General features: G+C 41.9%; 1 protein-coding gene and 1 pseudogene across 1 annotated transcript; one reads left to right on the top strand and one right to left on the bottom strand.

Annotated features, from left to right (window-relative positions):
- Positions 1-18,748, top strand: part of LOC136526549 (separase-like) — a 32,590-nt pseudogene that overhangs the window by 4,752 nt on the left and 9,090 nt on the right.
- Positions 14,541-15,797, bottom strand: LOC136528388 (uncharacterized mitochondrial protein AtMg00810-like). The gene has a single exon (XM_066521345.1). The coding sequence runs from the start codon at positions 15,795-15,797 to the stop codon at positions 14,541-14,543; it is 1,257 nt and encodes a 418-aa protein (XP_066377442.1).

Here is an 18,748-nt window from a genome sequence, read left to right as displayed (position 1 = left end):
AGTCTTAGGTCTCTACATATCATGCTCTCTCAGATTACCCCATCTTCTATAAAGATAGTGTATCTTTAAATTTCTTATTTGGGTTTTGTAAGGAAAATGGACCGTAGGTCTATTTACTTTGGATTTTGGTGTTTGATGACCAACACAACCAAATTGGACTAATGAATTTGCAAGTGATTATTTTATAGTTCAATAGGATACAAGACGTGACTTGGACGAAGGCGACGTGATGATCCAATGATCAACACCATAAGCAAGACCCTAGTAGCACAAGAGAAGACCCAAGATATCAAGCAAAGTCCAAGCACGAAGATAGGAACCAAGCCATATGCAAGATCGTGAAGAAACGAGCTCATAGAGGTGACCGGACGCTGGCGAAAAGCAATTGAATGCTCTAATCAAGAGGCTCGGCAACAGGCGTCAGCAGCAGCGACCAGACGCTGGACCAGACATTGGCGGTAAATCGACCGGACGCAGGACAACAGCATCCGATCGAGTACAGAAAGGTTTCAGAGCGGCGAAATTACGACCGGACACGTCCGGTGGCATATGACTGGACGCTGGCAGCGTCCGATCAGTTGATCGTAGCTCTAACGGTTGAGACGATAAGACGCGTCCGGTCAAGACTTGATCAGCGTTCGGTCAGTAGCAGAAAAGCAGGATTTTGTCCCCAACGACTAATTTCTTAGTGGGGCTTATAAATATAACCCCTAACTGGCCAAATGAAGTGTGTGGAGCTAAGGAAACATATCAAGAGTGTTGATACACCATTTTAGTGATCTCCACTTGCATAGTGCTTAGTGTTTCATTAGGTGATTAGCATAGGTGCTTTGCAAAGTGCTTAGGTTGATTAGACCACCGCTTATACGCTTGCTCTAGGTTTAGGCCTAGTGCTTAGTGAGGTTTGCATACCTCTTACCACTCGGTGCGTGCGCGCATCATTGTTGTACATCGGAGGGGCTTGTAGTCTTATGAGATCACATCAACCGCGGTTGTGGTGTGGCCGTCACCGTATACCAGAGGGAACAAGGCCCGTGGCATTTTGACCAGAAGCTTGATAGTGAAGACGGCGGGAAGCATCCGGGAGAGGCTTGCCGGAAGGCACGTTGGAGACCCACTTGCGTGTGGGGAAGGCCCGAGGCTATCTACGGAGTTACCCGACCGGAAGCTTGGCCCTTGCGAGGGATTCCTTGCGAGGGGCTCCAACGAGGACTAGGGGGAAGCTTGCGTGCTTCTCGAAATCTTAGTAAAAATACCAGAGTCGTCGACGAGAGTTTGCATATCTCGACCTTGCTCTTTAGCTTCCGCATTTATATTGATTGTATTACTCATTTTACGGTAGAAATAGCAACACACTAGCAAAACCATAGTTGCACATTTAGATAGGTTATCTATTGTATAGGTTTTGCTAGGGTTAGAAAAAGAGGCTATAGTTTAGAGTTAGACTTTTAAGTTGCCTAATTCACCCTCTTCTTAGGTGTCACGGTCCCCTACAAGTGGTATCAGAGCCAGTTGGCTCAATTTGGACTTTTGGCTTAACCGTCATTGAGCCGACACTTTTTAGAGTTTATGGATGGATATCTCTAGGCCTCCGTACTTTGACGGTACTTTCTCTATTATAAAGCTAGAATGGCTTGCTACCTTGAGGCGGTTGATTTAGGAGTTTGGAGAGTCACTCATGATGGGATGAAACCCCTTAAGAATCCTAATAAACTCACAAAAAGTAAAGAAAAGGAAATACATTTCAATGCTAGAGCTAAGAATTGCTTGTTTGAATCTTTTAGCATGGATGTGTTTAACCAAGTGTTCATTTTAAATACGGCACATGAAATTTGGTAAAAACTCCAAGAGCTCCATGACGGCACATCTAATGTCCATGAGCAAAAACATTGTCTAGCTAAACAAAATTATGATTTCTTTATAATGAATGATGATGAGCTTGTTCGTGATATGTATTTTTGTTTGAATCTAATTATCAATGAGCTCCATTCAATAGGATTAACAAAGCTAGATGATACGGACATCGTGAGGAAGATCATCTTCGTGCTACCACAAAAGAAATATGCAAGCATAATCACCATCCTTCACAACATGGAGAACTTGAGCACCATGACCCCGGGCATAGTCACCGGCAAGTTAGTGGCATTTGAAATGTCATGTAAGATGGGTCAAGATGAAGCCTCTTCATCAAGCAAAGGCAAAGCTCTCGCATGTAGTGAGAAAAAGAAGATGAAGGACAAACAAGTTGAGACAAGCTCAAGCTCAAGCTCCTCAAGTGAAGACGAAGAAGATGAGGACGACGATGATGATGATGATGAAGATTCAAGTGAAGATGATCAATCTTCCTCCTCCACCTCCGACCTTGATGAAGAATCAATCAAACTAATCAACAAGGTGGAGAAGACGATCCAAAGGCTAAATGTCAAGGGTGTGCCCATTCAAATCCAAGATCTCATTTTTACCAATCAAAGAAATGAGCAAAGAAAGAGAGGATGCTATGGATACGGTGAGTTGGGGCACTTTGTGAAAGTTGTCCAAACAAGCCTACACCTAAGACAAAGAAGAAGGCATGCAAGAACCAAGCTCTCACATCAATAAGGTCATGGGATGATTCTTCAAGTGAAGAAGAACACCATCACAAGAGGCGAGGGCACAAGCAATCATCATCAAGCTCTTCTCATATGTGCCTTATGGCACGAGGTAACGAAAGCTCATCCTCTAGTAAGAGTGATAGTGATGATGAAATGCCTTCTTATGTTGAAATTGTGTAACAAAATCTTAATTATGCTAAAGTTTGCACTAGTCAACAAAAGAAGCTCGAAAAATTAAAAGAAAAGCTAGATAGTTCACAAGAAGCATATAAAACTTTGCTTGAACAATATGAGAACTTTGCTAATCTCAATGTTGAACTATCTATTAAAATTGAGCAACTTGAGGCTAGTGCAAAAACAAATGCATGCACACTCAATAATGAGCAACTTGTAAAGAAAAATGCAAAATTAAAAGAAAAGTTAGCTAGCTCACAAGATGCTTATAAATGTTTGCTTGCTAAAATAGAAACCGTATGCAAACATTATGATGAGCTAACTAATAAAGTTGCTAATCTTGAAGCCGTTAGTACAACCCCTACCAAGGTATCTAAAAACAAAAGTTCTATCTTTAATATGTCTAAAAAGGATGCCTCTACTTTTTGTAATGATTTATGTTTAGAATCATCTTTGTGCAACCAAGTTTGTGTTGAGAAAGTTGTAGATACATGCACACAAGAGGTTGCAAAGGAGAATGAGCAACTCAAGCAAGAAGTAGCTCGCCTCACCAAGGACTTGACTCAAGTAAAAGGCAAGACAAAGCATGCCCAACTTCATCAAGATAACACCATCAAGGAAGTGAAGAAGCTTGATGAAGGACAACTCATGGTTTGTTATGTGTGCCACAAGGAAGGTCACAAGTCCTATGAGTGCAAGGTGAAGAATGGGGGAGGAGCAAAGAAGAAAGAGAAAAAGCAAACAAGCAAGCTCTCCAACACCTACACCAACAAGGTGGACAAAAAGGCCTCCACACCTTATCTCTTGAAGAAGAAGAAATATGACAAGGTGGTGGCCATCAAGGTGAACAAGCAAGCCAACAATGGGGTCAAACGCTTTTGGGTGCCAAAGGAGATCATTTCCAACATGAAGAGCAACAAAAATGTTTGGATCCCGAAAGGGAAGTGAGAAGTCCAATGAATTATGGGAAATTTGGAGACTTGGCAAAGTATGAGTGCATTTAATAGGGTGCATCATGATGGACAAAATCATTGTCAAGTAGGTTAGTGAATACTATGGACCCAAATTCCCCTTCCCATGATTAGGTAACTAGATTCAATTTCCTTCAAGTAGTATCAATTTGCATTTCTTATAAGTGGTATTTCTTACAAATTGGTATCTTTAAGCATCTAGTTACTTTTTATACCTATGTTTGTATTTGCATACTTATATCTTTTGTCATGCATACACTAGGTATATCTTATGGTAGGCTTGCTCGGTTTTATTCTTAACCCTTAGAGCAAACCTACATGGTTTAAAATTGTTTAGGAGCATGACACATAGCTTGCCTTACAATTGTTCATCTAATATGTGCTAAAGTCTAAATTGTAGATAATTTCTCCGAATATCACCTTCGAAAATGACTCTCACATTCACGTGATGTCATCTTTCAAGTGGTATTTTTAATTCTAAAATCAATGTGCATGTTTCCTATAAGTATTTCATACTTATGTGCACAAATTTAGGGGAGGTTAGTCTACAAGTTGGATACTTTGAGACTAACACATTTTTCAAGCTTATCATGTGTGTAGTAGTCTCATTGCAAGGAAAATGGAGTCCCCAGAGTTAAGCATCATACTTCAAATATCCACCACCTATTTCAAGTGGTAGAAATCAAATTGGTTTCCACATGTGGTATTTCTAAATCGATATCATCATGTTGATTTCATTTTTGATATTTATATGCTTTCTCCATGCATTTTATAGATTAAATTTCCTTGAGCAATAATTTACCAATTATGCATATGCTTTGCCTTCTACAATTGTATGCATATATTTAGGGGGAGCTTAATCAATATAATATGAGAGTCAAATTTTGTGACCTATTTCACTCTACATACAAAGAATCACAAAGTTTGACCCTCTCTTGTACTACTAATGTCTTCCTTTTCGGTGTTTGATTCCAAAGGGGGAGAATTTGGAGGACCAAAAGCAAGCACTAATTTGTAGGACCAAAAGCTAGATCATAATAATTTACAAGTGGTAATGGTCTATAAGTGATGTCTACAAGTGGTAATGGTCCGAGAAATAGAGGATAGTGGATTATGGATTAGCCTATGTAATGAGGAGAATTTGTGGCTTAAATCCATAATACCACATGGGGATTTTAGCAAGGGCAAGATAAGTGTTCAAATGGTATCTTCTAGTCTTACAAGTAGTATCTTTTAGCATCATATAACCTTGCCCCTTGTATTGCATCCTAGCAAGTAGATAGTTTTTAAATTCCAAATTTTTATTATTTGCTTGCTTTGATCGTGTTGCCATCAATCACCAAAAAGGGGGAGATTGTAAGGAAAATGGACCCTAGGCCCATTTACTTTGGATTTTAGTGTTTGATGACCAACACAACCAAATTAGACTAATGAATTTGCAAGTGATTGTTTTGTAGTTCAGTATGATGCAAGACGTGACTTGTACGAAAGCGACGTGATGATTCGATGATCAACACCATAAGCAAGACCCTAGGAGCATAAGAGAAGACCCAAGATATCAAGTAAAGTCCAAGCACGAAGATAGGAACCAAGCCGTACGTAAGATCACGAAGAAATGAGCTCACAGAGGTGACCGGACGCTGGCGGAAAGCAACCGGATGCTCCGATCAAGAGGCTCGGCAACAGGCGTCAGCAGCAGCAACTGGACGTTGGACCGGACGCTGGCAGCAAATCGATCGGACAGAGGACAACATCATTCGATCGAGTACAAAAAGGTTCTACAGTGGCGAAATTGCGACCGGACGTGTCCGATGGCATATGACCGGACGCTGGCAGAGTCCGATCAGTTGATCGTAGCTCTAACAGTCAAGATGATCGGACGCGTCCGGTCAGGACGTGATCAGCGTTCGGTCTGTAGCAGAAAAGTGAGATTTCATCCCCAACAACTACTTTCTCAGTGGGGCTTATAAATACAACCCCCAACCGGCCAAATGAAGTGTGTGGAGCTGAGGAAACATATCAAGGGTGTTGATACACCATTTTAGCGATCTCCACTTGCATAGTGCTTAGTGTTTTCATTCGGTGATTAGCGTAGGTGCTTTGTGAAGTGCTTAGGTTGATTAGACCACCGTTTATGCGCTTGCTCTAGGTTTAGACCTAGTGTTTAGTGAGGTTTGCATACCTCTTACCACTCGGTGCGTGCGCGCACCATTGTTGTACATCGGAGGGGCTTGTAGTCTTGCGAGATCACACCAACCGTGGTTGTGGTGTGGCCGCCACCGTGTACCAGTGGGAACAAGGGCCGTGGTGTTTTGGCCGAAAACTTGATAGTAAAGACGGCGGGGAGCATCCGGGAGAGGCTTGCGGGAAGGCACGTCGGAGACCCACTTACACGTAGGGAAAGCATGAGGCTATCCACGGAGTTACCCGACCGGGAGCTTGGCTCTTGTGAGGGATTCCTTGTGAGGGGCTCCAACGAGGACTAGGGGAAAGCTTGCGTGCTTCTTGATACCTCGGAAAAAATACTGGAGTCGTCGATGGAAGTTTGCATGTCTCTACCTTGCTCTTTAGCTTCCACATTTATATTGATTGTATTACTCCTTTTATGGTAGAGATAACAACACACTAGCAAAATCATAGTTGCACATTTAGATAGGTTATCTATTGCATAGGTTTTGCTAGGGTTAGAAAAAGAGGCCATAGTTTAGAGTTAGACTTTTAAGTTGCCTAATTCACCCCTCTCTTAGGCGTCACGGTCCCCTACAGGTTTAATCTGTTAAAACCTCATATGACGCTTTAAGCACCACCTTAATATCTTTGAGACTCGTCTAGTATGAGTTCTGGCTGACTACGCTATCTTTCTATTGGAACGGTAAAAGGTCTAGGAATTTAGCTATTTCTCTGCTTAGGGGTATCATTATTGTGACCGTTGTACTCCTCCGACGGTCACATTCATCTTAATTAATCTTTATCTCACTCTTAATAGAGAGTATCTTTCTTAATTGATCTTTATCTTATCTTTCTTAATTGATCTTTATCTCACTCTTAATTGATCTCACAATTCTCCCCCTCGAAATATGGCATATTCTTTCTACCATAATTTTGAAAACCATTTAGAACTCTTGTGAACGAGGAGATATTTATGTCTTACTTCATTCACATGACTATGTCAAGCAAACAAAGTTATTTTTTTAATTCGTATGGGAGTACACTTTCCTCATTCCACTTCGAGAACTTAACAAAGTCCTTAGCAATACTTCTGCAAGTCATGCTCGCATGTTTTCTTATGTTTTGGTTCGTATGCAACTTCCTTTTGTCCTTAAACTCATTTCATGTCAAAATGATCATACAAGGAAGGATTTGAATTGTTATTCAAATAATTCATTTTCTAATTGATGTGCTTAGTTCAGTTGATAGATTCAACCTGCCAAGCCTTAATCTTTCCCTTTCCTTTCGATCCATGTCTAATGACTCCATCTTAGTGGCCATATTATACATTCAAAGATGTGCATTCCACCATTACTAGATTACTCCGCAACGAGCTACTCAATTATAGTGCCCACATACGTTTGTAAAGAGTCAATTAACCGACTCTCCACCTTCTTAGGATTTAGCAATGGTGTGATTTTGGGATTGCTCCCCTTATGGCTGCAACGCATTGAGTGCTTAATGACCATGACACAATAGAAATGTAGGGTCAATATTAGGATAGCATAAGGGCTATCCCTGAGACTTCTCTTGTTGTGCGGGATACACGAAAAAACACATAAGTCATCACAAACTTCTCCCGCCATGCGAGATAATTCCCTATAAGGGACATGAATACCAGAATTAGCTCTCAGGCCATAGGAAGTGTTTGAACATTCAATACATCAAACTTAGAAATAAATTTGAATACTCTGCAACATACATGTTTAATCCAACATTGGTCGAATTAGACATGCATCTGACTCATTGCAACTCTTATCATAATGATGGAGAATGTTACTATTTATGGTAACAAAAACTTCGTCATTACGACTAAAACATTCAATTATACTTCATTTTTCGAGTAAATCTCCCCGTTGGTTCCAATTTAATCAGAAAATTAATAAACTAATCAGCAACAGAATCTTTAGTGAGAGAAATCCTAAAAAATAGCAATATCATAAATACTCCTACAATATTTTTCTACATTAATTCCACATCACCGTTGAGCAGAAATAGAATTAATGTATGAAAAAACTCATGAATAAACTTATAATATTGTTATCGTCAATGTTGGATAGAAAAATAACAATATCATAATTAACTTGAAAAACATATAATTATTCTTCAAAATTAGATTTTCCTGTTGGTTCGAATTTAATTAGAAGATAATCAATATCATTGCAGCGGAAACATGAGAATAAAATACATTCTACTAGTTTAGGAGCATTTCTTGGTCCTTATCTATTGTCTGAAAAATTGATCACGTTGGTGCAAAATTTATTAGAGATTTAAACTTCAAACTTAAACTCATAAATAAAATTATAATATTGTTATCATCAACGTTGATAAGAAAAATAATAATACCATAATTTAACTTAAACAAATATGACTACTCCTCTAATTAAATTTTTCCGTTGGTTCCAATTTAATTAGAGGATTAAACATTAACATAACAGAAATGTTAAAATAAAATACATTCTTCTTGTTCAGAAGCATTTATTGTACTCACCTACCCTCTGGAAATTTTATCACGTTGGTGGAAATTGAGCAGAGATTTAAACATCCAAATTTCACTAAAAACCCATTCAAACAAATGCTTCTAAAAAAGGAAAACTTAAAAACTTTGCTACTGTGCAATGTGGTCCGGCCAAGGAATCGGCCCACGGCCCATCAGCGCGCGCTGCACGCACACGCGCTCCAGGCTAACCTGGGCCTGGGCTGGGAAAACACTCCCCTGCCTGGGCCGAAATGAGCCCGGTCGCCCTCCACCATCGATCTCCATCCGACGGTCGAGCAACATCTTCGGTGGATCAAAAAGCACCGGCTGTCCACCCCCCTTAACCCTGGATCATTTGCTTCCTCCTCCTCCTCCCACTACGCCGCACCAAGCACCAACAGCAGCAGGAACGGCCTCCCGTGGTGACTGGAGAAGTGTGGCACCGCCACAGGCCCCTTCGCTCGTGCGCGCTCCCTGTTGGGAGAGCGCACCGCCGTCGAGTGACCTCGCGTCGGCGCCCTAAGCCCGCGCGCTCGACGACGGCGATGTCTCCTTCCCACGCGACGGTGGTGGGTCAGGCCGGCGAGTTGCGGCTGGTTCGTCCGGTGAGAAACAAGGTAGGCCCCTGGATGCTTTCCCTCTAGGGTTTGGGTTGAAACTTGAAACTGAAAAAGTCATCTCCTTCTAAATTCTTCTCGATTTACTACCCCAAACTCTAGATCTACACCCTTGTACAACTCTGATACCAATGTTAAAACTGATAGGACCTCTAGGTACAGATCTAGCGGGTTAAACTAAATTTAGATAAAGAACTTGTTAATGTACCTTGTCAAGCGCAGTCACGGCCATGACGCCGCCAACGAGGTAGCAGCGACGTGGTCTTGAGTGTCTGAGTAGGGGTAGCTAACGTGCCCACGAGGGTGTCGAAGGTTGAAAGGTCCTTGTTTGGTTTTGGTAATTGAGTGACAACTTAGGTGGACTAATTGTGTTTATGTGAGATACACAGGTGATTAGTCCACAGGTACATGTGTGTGAGCAACATATGCCATGAAGGTGAAAATGGCTTGGAGATGTTGCAAAGCTCACACATGTGATGATGAAGGAGCTTAAATGCACATGAGACATGACATTGAGTCATGTGATCAAGGTGGAGAAGATCAAGACAAGACTTGGCTTGATGGACCGCTTGCAAGCGTGAAGGGCAAGTCGAAGGCTTTGGAGTGATGGACCGCGTGGCAGTGAAGCTTGAGCAAGACTTGGCGCCGATGGACGATGGCAACGGTGAAGAGCAAGTAGAGTCAAGATCGATGAACCAATATGATCATGTGATGATATGAAGTGGATCATATCATTGTTGATCATGTTGGTGCATGTGTTGCATCGACATTGAAGGAGATGGAATGGAATGCGCAAGGCAAAGGTATAACCTAGGGCATTTCATTTCACCGGTCATAGGTGTGTAGAGAAGTTTATGACCGGGTTTAGGATAGATGGCCGTACTATCAAGAGGGGCAAACTTGTTTGCATATCGGTCATCTAGTGCCACTCGAGTGATCTAACTTTGCATTGTCGCTAGGATCGAGTGGCGTGGCAAGTTGAGTGGCTAACATCCTTTGGGAAATGATTGTGAAAATGCTAACACACATACACATGGTGGTGTACACTTGGTGGTGTTGGCACATTTACAAAGGAGGTGGTGTTTGTAGGGGTGAGATGGGTTTGGGTCCCTCTCTCCCTCTCGCCGAGCTTGCGAGGCGTGATTCGGCGCTTTCGGGAAAATGGAATGTCTATTTTCTATTGCGCCGGATGCAAATTCTTGGTGATTAGCACATTGGTGCAAGGGTGAAGAAGTTAGAAGTGAAAACGAGTTGGTCGCGAAGATGCCGGCGTCGGTCAACTGATCGGACGCTGGATCTGAATGCACCGGACGCTGGAAGGCTGCGTCCGGTCAGGCTGACGTACGGTGACGCAGTAGCTGGAGTGTGACCGGACGCTGGCTGCGTCCGATCACGTTCGACCGGACGCGTCCGGTCATGCTCGGGAGCTTACTGGAAACGACCGGACGCTGGGGGTTCAACGTCCGGTCAATTAAGTGCTGCTGCGTCCAGTCAAGTCAAATGACTGTTGGAACCGGGACACGTGGTCGTCTGCGGGCGACCGGACGCTGAGGTCCAGCGTCCGATCAACACGACCAGAGCGTCCGGTCGGCCCGACCGTTGCCCAGTGAAGGAGTAACGGCTAGTTTAGCCCTTGAGGCTATAAATAGAAGTGGCCCTCGGCCATGGCTGGTGTGGAGCACCTCAAGGGACTTAGTGTCCATGCTTGTGAGTGCTTGGGAGCCCTCCATCACACATACTTGATAGTGATCATTCGATTGTGTGAGTGAGCGATTCTAGTACGATTGCATCGTGAGGTTGCATCGAGTGACACTAGGTGATCGAGTTGCAAGCCGGTGGTGCTTGTTACTCTTGGAGGTTGCCACCTCTTAGACGGCTTGGTGGTGGTCTCCGTCGAAGCACGCAAGAAGCTTGTGCGGCGCTCCGGAGAAGTGCTTGTGAGGGGCATTGTGCTCGCCCCGCGGGAGCCGCGAAGAGCAACTCTAGTAAAGCGTGTCATTGAGCTACCCTCACTCAAGGGGTAGGTTCTTGCGGCGCCCGACGTGCGGGCTTAGCGGGTGATGCTAATTAGCCGCTGAACCACCAAGTGAGCGGTCGACACAACGGGGACTAGCGTGTTGGCAAACACGTGAACCTCGGGAGAAAAATCATCGTGTCAACCTTGTTCTTCCCGTTGGTTTGCATCCCCATTACACAAGCTTGCAATTACTTTTATACATATTAAGCTTGTGTAGTTACTCTTGTAATTAGATAGCTTGTGTAGCTTGCTAATTACCTTCTTGCTTGTGTAGCATAGAAGTAGCTCCCTTGCGTGGCTAATTTGGTTTTAGTAACCTTGTTAGTCACATTGCTTAGTTTGTGTAGCTAAATATTTGTGCTCTCTAATTAGGCATTGGATGCCTTGTTATTGAGCATTGCTAGTGAGCTTAGTTAGCTTTGTGCTTTTGCTTACTAGCATGTGTAGGAGCTCCCTTGTTGCTTAAGGTACTAGTGACATAGGTTTGTCTAACCTTGCTCCTAGAATTGGTTAGGTGAGCTCTAGCTAGCCCGGCACCTTTGTTGCATAATTGTTATCTTTGCAAGGTGCTAGTGAACATATATAGTGGGGTATAGTCTTGGCTAGACCGATAGTTTTAATTCCGTATTTGTATCAGTTAGCCGACGCGATTAAGTTTTAGAAAAGACTATTCACCCCCCCTCTAGTCGCCATCTCGACCCTTCAAAGGTGGTATCACTTCCCATCGTTGTCAGCATTCCCTCGATCAGTAGAGTTAGGACCATGGTGGGGATGTGGCGGCTATCTTGAACCTCGTGTCCTGAGCCCCTGCCCTCACCTTCCTTTTATAACGATGCGTGACGGGGGGCCACCAACCATGGGTTGGTTTGTGTGCCCCCAATCAGAGTGCAAGATCAGGGCCCAGCCCCGGTCGTTGGACCGGCCTGGCTAAGATCAATCCTATCAGAAATCTGTTGTAATTTCTCTACCATCTAGTTTACTGATACCATTTAAATGGTATTCCTAGATGGATTTTACTCAACTTACTCTGATGAAAAGTATAAGTCCATTAGTACACCAGCATGGTCTCCAACATATCTTGACTAGCAATATTAATAATAGTATATTATGTTGAATGCAAAGAATTATATACTAATGGACCTATGGGGGTTGTGGTTATAATGGTCTGTTCTTTCTCTCTTTAATACAAAAATACACGTAGCTCTCCTCTATGTTCGAGAAAAAAAAAACATTTCAAATATATGTAGGGTTAGGTTCTTTTACAGACGCGCATACATAGAGAAACATTCTTCAATATTGAATTTGAAAAAAATGGCTGTCTCTATATGTATTTTTGTTCAACAAGCGAACAAACTTACCAAACACTGTTTCTTTCCATCTTATCTTATATATGCTGGATTACAATTTGCTTTGACATGTAGGCTGACCTTGTTCAGTAGTATGTTATTCTGTTAAGACTCATATAGCATCGAGTCTTAACTGTGAGCATGAGTTACTTATATTTGTTGTTGAGATTGAATCTTCCAGTTACGTACAATTTGGTTCTGTTTAGATAATCTATGTCTCAGTAATAGATCTGTTTGCAGTTCTGAATGTCTGATGAGCTAAGTCATTTTCTAGACACAAAACTTAGTCTCACATTAGATTTCTAGTGTACCTATCGCTCTAGCCTATGCGCCTCATATATTAAGTGCTCCAACAACTCCATGTAGTCTTTCCCTTTCCATAATGGGCCTTTTACTATCAAGACGTCATTACATGCTGTAACATAATGCCAACTTTTTTGAGGCTGACTTACCAAAAGCTGTAAATGAGTTTCTTGTATTTGTGGCATATGTTTCTCAGTGCTTCCTTTCTGTAAATAGGGACGGACGTCTTGGCGTTTCTGAACTACTCTATAAACAAGGCGGTTATTTCTCTGAGGTACATGCTGCATTGTTTTATTGGCATTGAATTTTCATTAAGAATGCCATACTAGTTCTAGAATTGTTTCATGTAACACAATATCTTTCGATGTTCAGGTTTCCTCTCCTACTGCCTCAGTGCTTTTCCTTTATGCTACTGGATTATACTTCAGTACCCAGGAAATGGAAAGTCATGAGCGCCTTTGTGTATCTGCACATTTTCTCTATGATGAAAAGTATATAAAAACTTTAAACGAAGCACTTAGCACTCTGGCACAGTTCTTTGATGTTATCAATGGAAGATCCATTACACTAGATGGCTCTGCAAAGGAAAGTTCATTGATGCACCCGGTGTCATTCGAATAAGAAGCACATTTATTCTCAGTCAAATGATAATATATCTCTCATGGCATATTTGGATTCTTTAGAGTTCGTTTGCAAGATTCTATTGCAACATACAAATGCAGTTTGGAAGAACTTCTCTGAAGGAAAAACAATATGTTCTTCTGGAAACTTAGCCTATGTCTTAACAGCACTGAATCAGTTCATTGATTCCAGCCTTACAGCTTATAGGTAGGTTTGTATGGAAGAAGTATCGGCACTGTAATAAATTCATGCATGTGAGGAAGTTAGGGAATAATGCTTATTGCAGTTATTATGGATGTATTGTTGTTGGAACTGGCAATTATCGCTTCTTTCACACGCTGTTCTTTGTGCTGTAACAGCTGTGCAAAAATGTCAGAAGGAGACAAGGAGAGATTACATGAACATCGTGGAACCTTACTGAATGTCCTTGTTTCAGCAATCAAAATTTCCTTTGATACTACCAAAGCTGTTCAGGTAGCATAGTTGCCTTTTTTTAATATTTATGTTTGAGCCTGATCAATTTAGACTGACAGGCCATTACAGATCGCCTTTGCGGCTTGTGCACTAACAAAAACGCTGGTTTTGGCCTGCAAGTGTTTATGTTGAGAACTCTTTTTATTACATCTGCACAGGTAAAATTGCTTGAATATAGTCCTGTATGGATGCTGTTTGTGGAAAATGGCTGCTAAATTACTTTCTGTTATTAATTTTCTAGGACTGTCCCTATTACCTGTTAATGCCTTCTATTTTCATACAGAAGAGTCTATCCTTCGTCTGCCTTGCCATTTCAAGCTCATGGTTAATGTTTGAGGAGCTCAAATTTTTAATATCTACACTCAACAACATTGGCGTGACACTTTATAACATTAGACAGTTTGAGGAGGTACTTTTTCAGAGTTGACGACCTTCTTTTTATAATATTCTATTACTATAAGATTGAATACCATTGTTACTGCTGTAGGCACCAAATGTATTAGAGGTTTGGTGCCAAACAGTATGGGTGTACGTCTGACGATCTTACTGCAGACTATCAGCAATAACAGAAGGGAATGGAATTACTGAAGTCCTGCCAAAGGATACATTGAAGGATGTAGAACAACAAATCTTTTGGGAACTCTAGAACTCTCTCTGTCTTTCCTTTTTCACATAATAATTTACATAACATAGTGGGCTCTAGGTCCATGGGAAACTATAGACAGCCCAACACTCCCCCTCAAGATGGGTGATATCTATCTATCATCCCCATCTTGCTACACGCTAACTCACACTCTTTTACACCCAAACCCTTTGTTAGACAATCAGCTAATTGTTCTCTCGAAATTACATGACTCAACTCTAGTGTACCCTCGTCTATCTTCTCCTTGATAAAGAAACGGTCAACCTCAACATGTTTAGTTCTATCATGTTGGACTGGATTATTGGCAATGTTGATAGCTGACTTATTATCACACCAAAGCTTCGAAGCACCTTTTCTTAGTACATTTAACTCTGATAAGAGACTCCTTATCCACAACATCTCACAAACAACAAGAGACATAGCTCTATACTCTGCTTCCGCTGTTGAACGCCATACAACAGCTTGCTTCTTGCTCCTCCAAGACACCAAGTTCCCCCCAACAAAGGCACAATATCCTGATGTAGATCTTCTATCATCAGGGCAACTAGCCCAATCGGCATCACAATAACCATCCACATTCAAATGACCATGACCCCTGAAGCAAAGTCCTTTTCCAGGACAACTCTTCAAATAGCGTAAAATTCGATATACCGCATCCAAATGTCCACTCCTAGGATCATGCATATATCTACTCACAACACTCACAGCATAAGAAATGTCACGCCTTGTATGACATAAATATATCAATCGTCCAACAAGCCTCTTGTACCTTTCTTTGTTCACCGGGTTACCTGATTCAGCACATAACTTATGATTGGAATCAATCGGTGTTGATACAGGACGACATCCAAGCATGCCAGTTTCACTAAGTAAGTCCATAACATACTTTCTTTGCGATAGAACAATACTCTTTGGATTTCGTGCAATTTCAATACCAAGAAAATATTTAAGTTGACCAAGGTCCTTGACCTCAAACTCCCTACTTAGATTCCCCTTGAGACATTTGATCTCTGCTTCATCATCACCAGTAATAATGATATCATCCACATATACAGCCAACACAGTGATCTTGCGCCCAAAATGTTTATAAAATATGGTATGATCTCCATTGCATTGTTTGTATCCCATTGCACATAAGGCACGTCTAAACCTATCAAACCATGCCCGTGGAGATTGCTTGAGGCCAAATAAAGACTTCTTTAGTCTACATACCTTTCCAACCATCTCGGGCTTAGAATAACCAGGTGGAACCTCCATGTACACCTCCTCTTTGAGATCACCATGCAAGAAAGCATTTTTTACGTCTAATTGATGCAAGGGCCACCCCTTGCAACAAGTTCTCACCGTACTCATCTTTGCCACCGGGGCAAATGTCTCATCATAATCAATGCCATATGTTTGGCTATGACCCCTTGCAACAAGTCAAGCTTTGTAACTTTCAACCTTACCATCAGGAGTTTGCTTCACAGTGAACACCCATTTACAGCTTACAGCTTTCTTTCCTGCAGGTAATTTCACAAGGTCCCAAGTTTTATTCTTTTCAAGAGCTCTAAGCTCCTCCATCATGGCCTCACGCCACTTGGGACCCTGTTTTGCTTCTCTCCAATCTCTAGGAATATATGCAGATTGTAATGAAGCAAGGAATGCTCTATATGCAGGAGACAATGATTCATATGAGACATAATTACTTATGTCGTGCTCAAAGCCATACCTTGCTAGAGGTTTCCCAGCGGTACTCCTTGCTTCCTTTCTTAGAGCAATAGGCAAACCAATGGAAAGGTCGACTTCTTCTCCCCCTGTTTCAATAGACTGCTCAACCTCATCATCACCAATTTCAACAGCACCAGCTGAAGAAGGTTGCTGCTCCACCAATTGTGGTTGCTCAACTTGCTGCTCCACAGACTGCACATCAGCAGTTTTCTTTCTTCTAGTATAAACATGCACAATGCCTAGTTTTCACCTTGCATCCATGTTATCAATATTTCTATTTCCTTGCCTTTCATTCGCATTAGAATTATTCAGATAGACTGGAATTAGTCCGCTGATAGCTTTTGTTGCCCTTGATTGATTGTCTTCCTTCTCTTGTAATATGTCCATATCATCCACTCCTTCTCGATCATCCACACTCATGCTTGGATCACCAAGCTCAAACAAGGAGTTCAGATCAGTCTTCTCCCCGTAATAAGGTTCAGATTCCCGAAATGTCACATCATACTAACAAAGAGCCTTCGTTCTGTAGGACACCAACAAGTATACCCTTTTTGACTTGATGAATAACCCACAAATATACACTTAATTGCTTGTGGATCCAACTTTCCCACAGATGGCCTATGATCCCTGACAAAGCAAGTGCACCCATATAGCTTCGGTGGAACAGTAAACACATTCACTCCTTGTAACATCTCATAAGGAGTTTTCCATCCAAGCAATCTAGAAGGTGCACGATTAATCAAATATACGGCTGTCATCACGGCCTCACTCCATAGAAACTTAGGCACATTTATAGTATACATAAGTGAACGTGCAATCTCCAAGATATGACAATTTTTCCTTTCAGCTACTCCATTTTGTGGAGGTGTATCAGGACATGTTGTCTGGTGCAATATTCCATGAACTGATAGAAAATTGCCAAACTCATTGTTCACATACTCTGTTCCATATCAATATTGATTCCCAACAAGTGAGCAAAAATTCCGAAAGCATTGAAGTACTTCACTCTTGTGTTTCATGAGATATATCCAGGTCATACATGAATAACAATCAATAAAGGTCACAAAGTACTTCATTCCACTAATAGAGGTAACAGGGCATGTCCACACATCAAAGTGAATAAGCATAAATGGAGATAAGCTCCTTAGACCCCTGCTTACATATGTCGATCTCGTATGCTTTCCATATTCACATGCATCACACACAAGCTTTCTCTTGTCCACCTTCCTCATCATCTCTGGGACCACTTTTACCATAGTATCAAATGATAAATGGCCTAATCGACAATGTTGGAGCATCACTTTAGCTTCATCATCATTCATACTTACTGTTAGTGCAGCGCCCAAGAACCTGTCATCTTTCTTTTGGTCTAGGAACCATAGCCCACCATACCTGATGCCAATTCCAAGTTCTTTTCCCGTCTTCTTGTCCTCAATGATGCAATTTTCCCGATCAAAAGAAACCCGACAGTCCATTTGATCAACTAAAGCACTTAATGATAGTAGGTTAACTGGAAAGGAGGAGACATGCAAAACCGATGACAGTGTAATTGATGGAGAACATTTTACTGAACCAACACCTTTAATAGGTTGGCATGTTCCATTAGCTGTTTGAATAGTCTCACTATGTGTGGATGGATATGCACTATATGATTCAAACTCACTAGATGCACCCGTGAAATGCCTAGATGCACCTGAATCAAGTATCCAATTTGCATAAGATGTACCTTTGTCAGGACGAGCAAGATTGATGAGATTGCCGAGCATAGTCGCCTTTTTATTTTCCTTTGGAAACTGGCTCCCCCTTGAGCTTCCTTGCAATTGTTCCATCTTCTCCTTCCCATTTGAATCTTCTGTAGCTGACATTAGTTCAGAAGTCCTCGCCAAAAATAATTGAGCTAGCTTCACAAGTTCCTTAGCGGTGAGGATGTCAGCCAACTTCTCAAACATCTGCTCAATCCTTCCACTTTCTGCCATTGCTTAGTTGCTGCTATCACTCTACACAGTAGTAGCAGTATCAATTTGTTCCCTCAGTAAATCAGTGGCTTAGCACAAGCCGCAACTTCTCTCTAACCTCTTCCACCAGCTAGCAAATCCAATCCCCTTTCTTTTCTCCTTCAACCTCTCATAAATCTTGTACAATATGGACTCAATTTGAGCATCACCACACTGCACCTCCTCTTCCTCAAGCACTCAAACCTCCACTAGCTAGCAACAGCACAACTACAGTATGCTCCAACACAGCTGCTGAAATATCAAATCCACAGAGGTGCTCCCTCACAGGTCGACAACAATTTCTCCCTCACGGTGCTCTCCTCTATTTTCCCAAATCAGAAGAAGCACCAAATCCACCCAGGATTACCTTCGATTGCAGTCCTACCACTGCCAAGCAGTAAACTGCCACCAAATTTCTCTCCTATTAGCAAAACCAGCGCCTTTCTTCAGTCCCTGCTCCAATCCTCCTCCTTACCACTCCCAATCAGTACCCAACCATAGTGACTCCCTGTCTACTCTTGAGCAAGCAAGCCACCACCAGAAACACCACTCTTTCTATCCCTTCAATCCACAGCTCGAGCTTCCCTTCTTCCTGATGGA

The sequence above is a fragment of the Miscanthus floridulus genome, chromosome 19, assembly GCF_019320115.1.
Source record: "Miscanthus floridulus cultivar M001 chromosome 19, ASM1932011v1, whole genome shotgun sequence".
Lineage (NCBI taxonomy): Eukaryota > Viridiplantae > Streptophyta > Magnoliopsida > Poales > Poaceae > Miscanthus > Miscanthus floridulus.
This window is presented reverse-complemented; position numbering and strand designations above follow the sequence as displayed.

Coding starts and splice junctions, on each gene's coding strand:
- LOC136528388 (XM_066521345.1), bottom strand. CDS start 15,797: ATGAGTACGGTGAGAACTTGTTGCAAGGGGTGGCCCTTGCATCAATTA.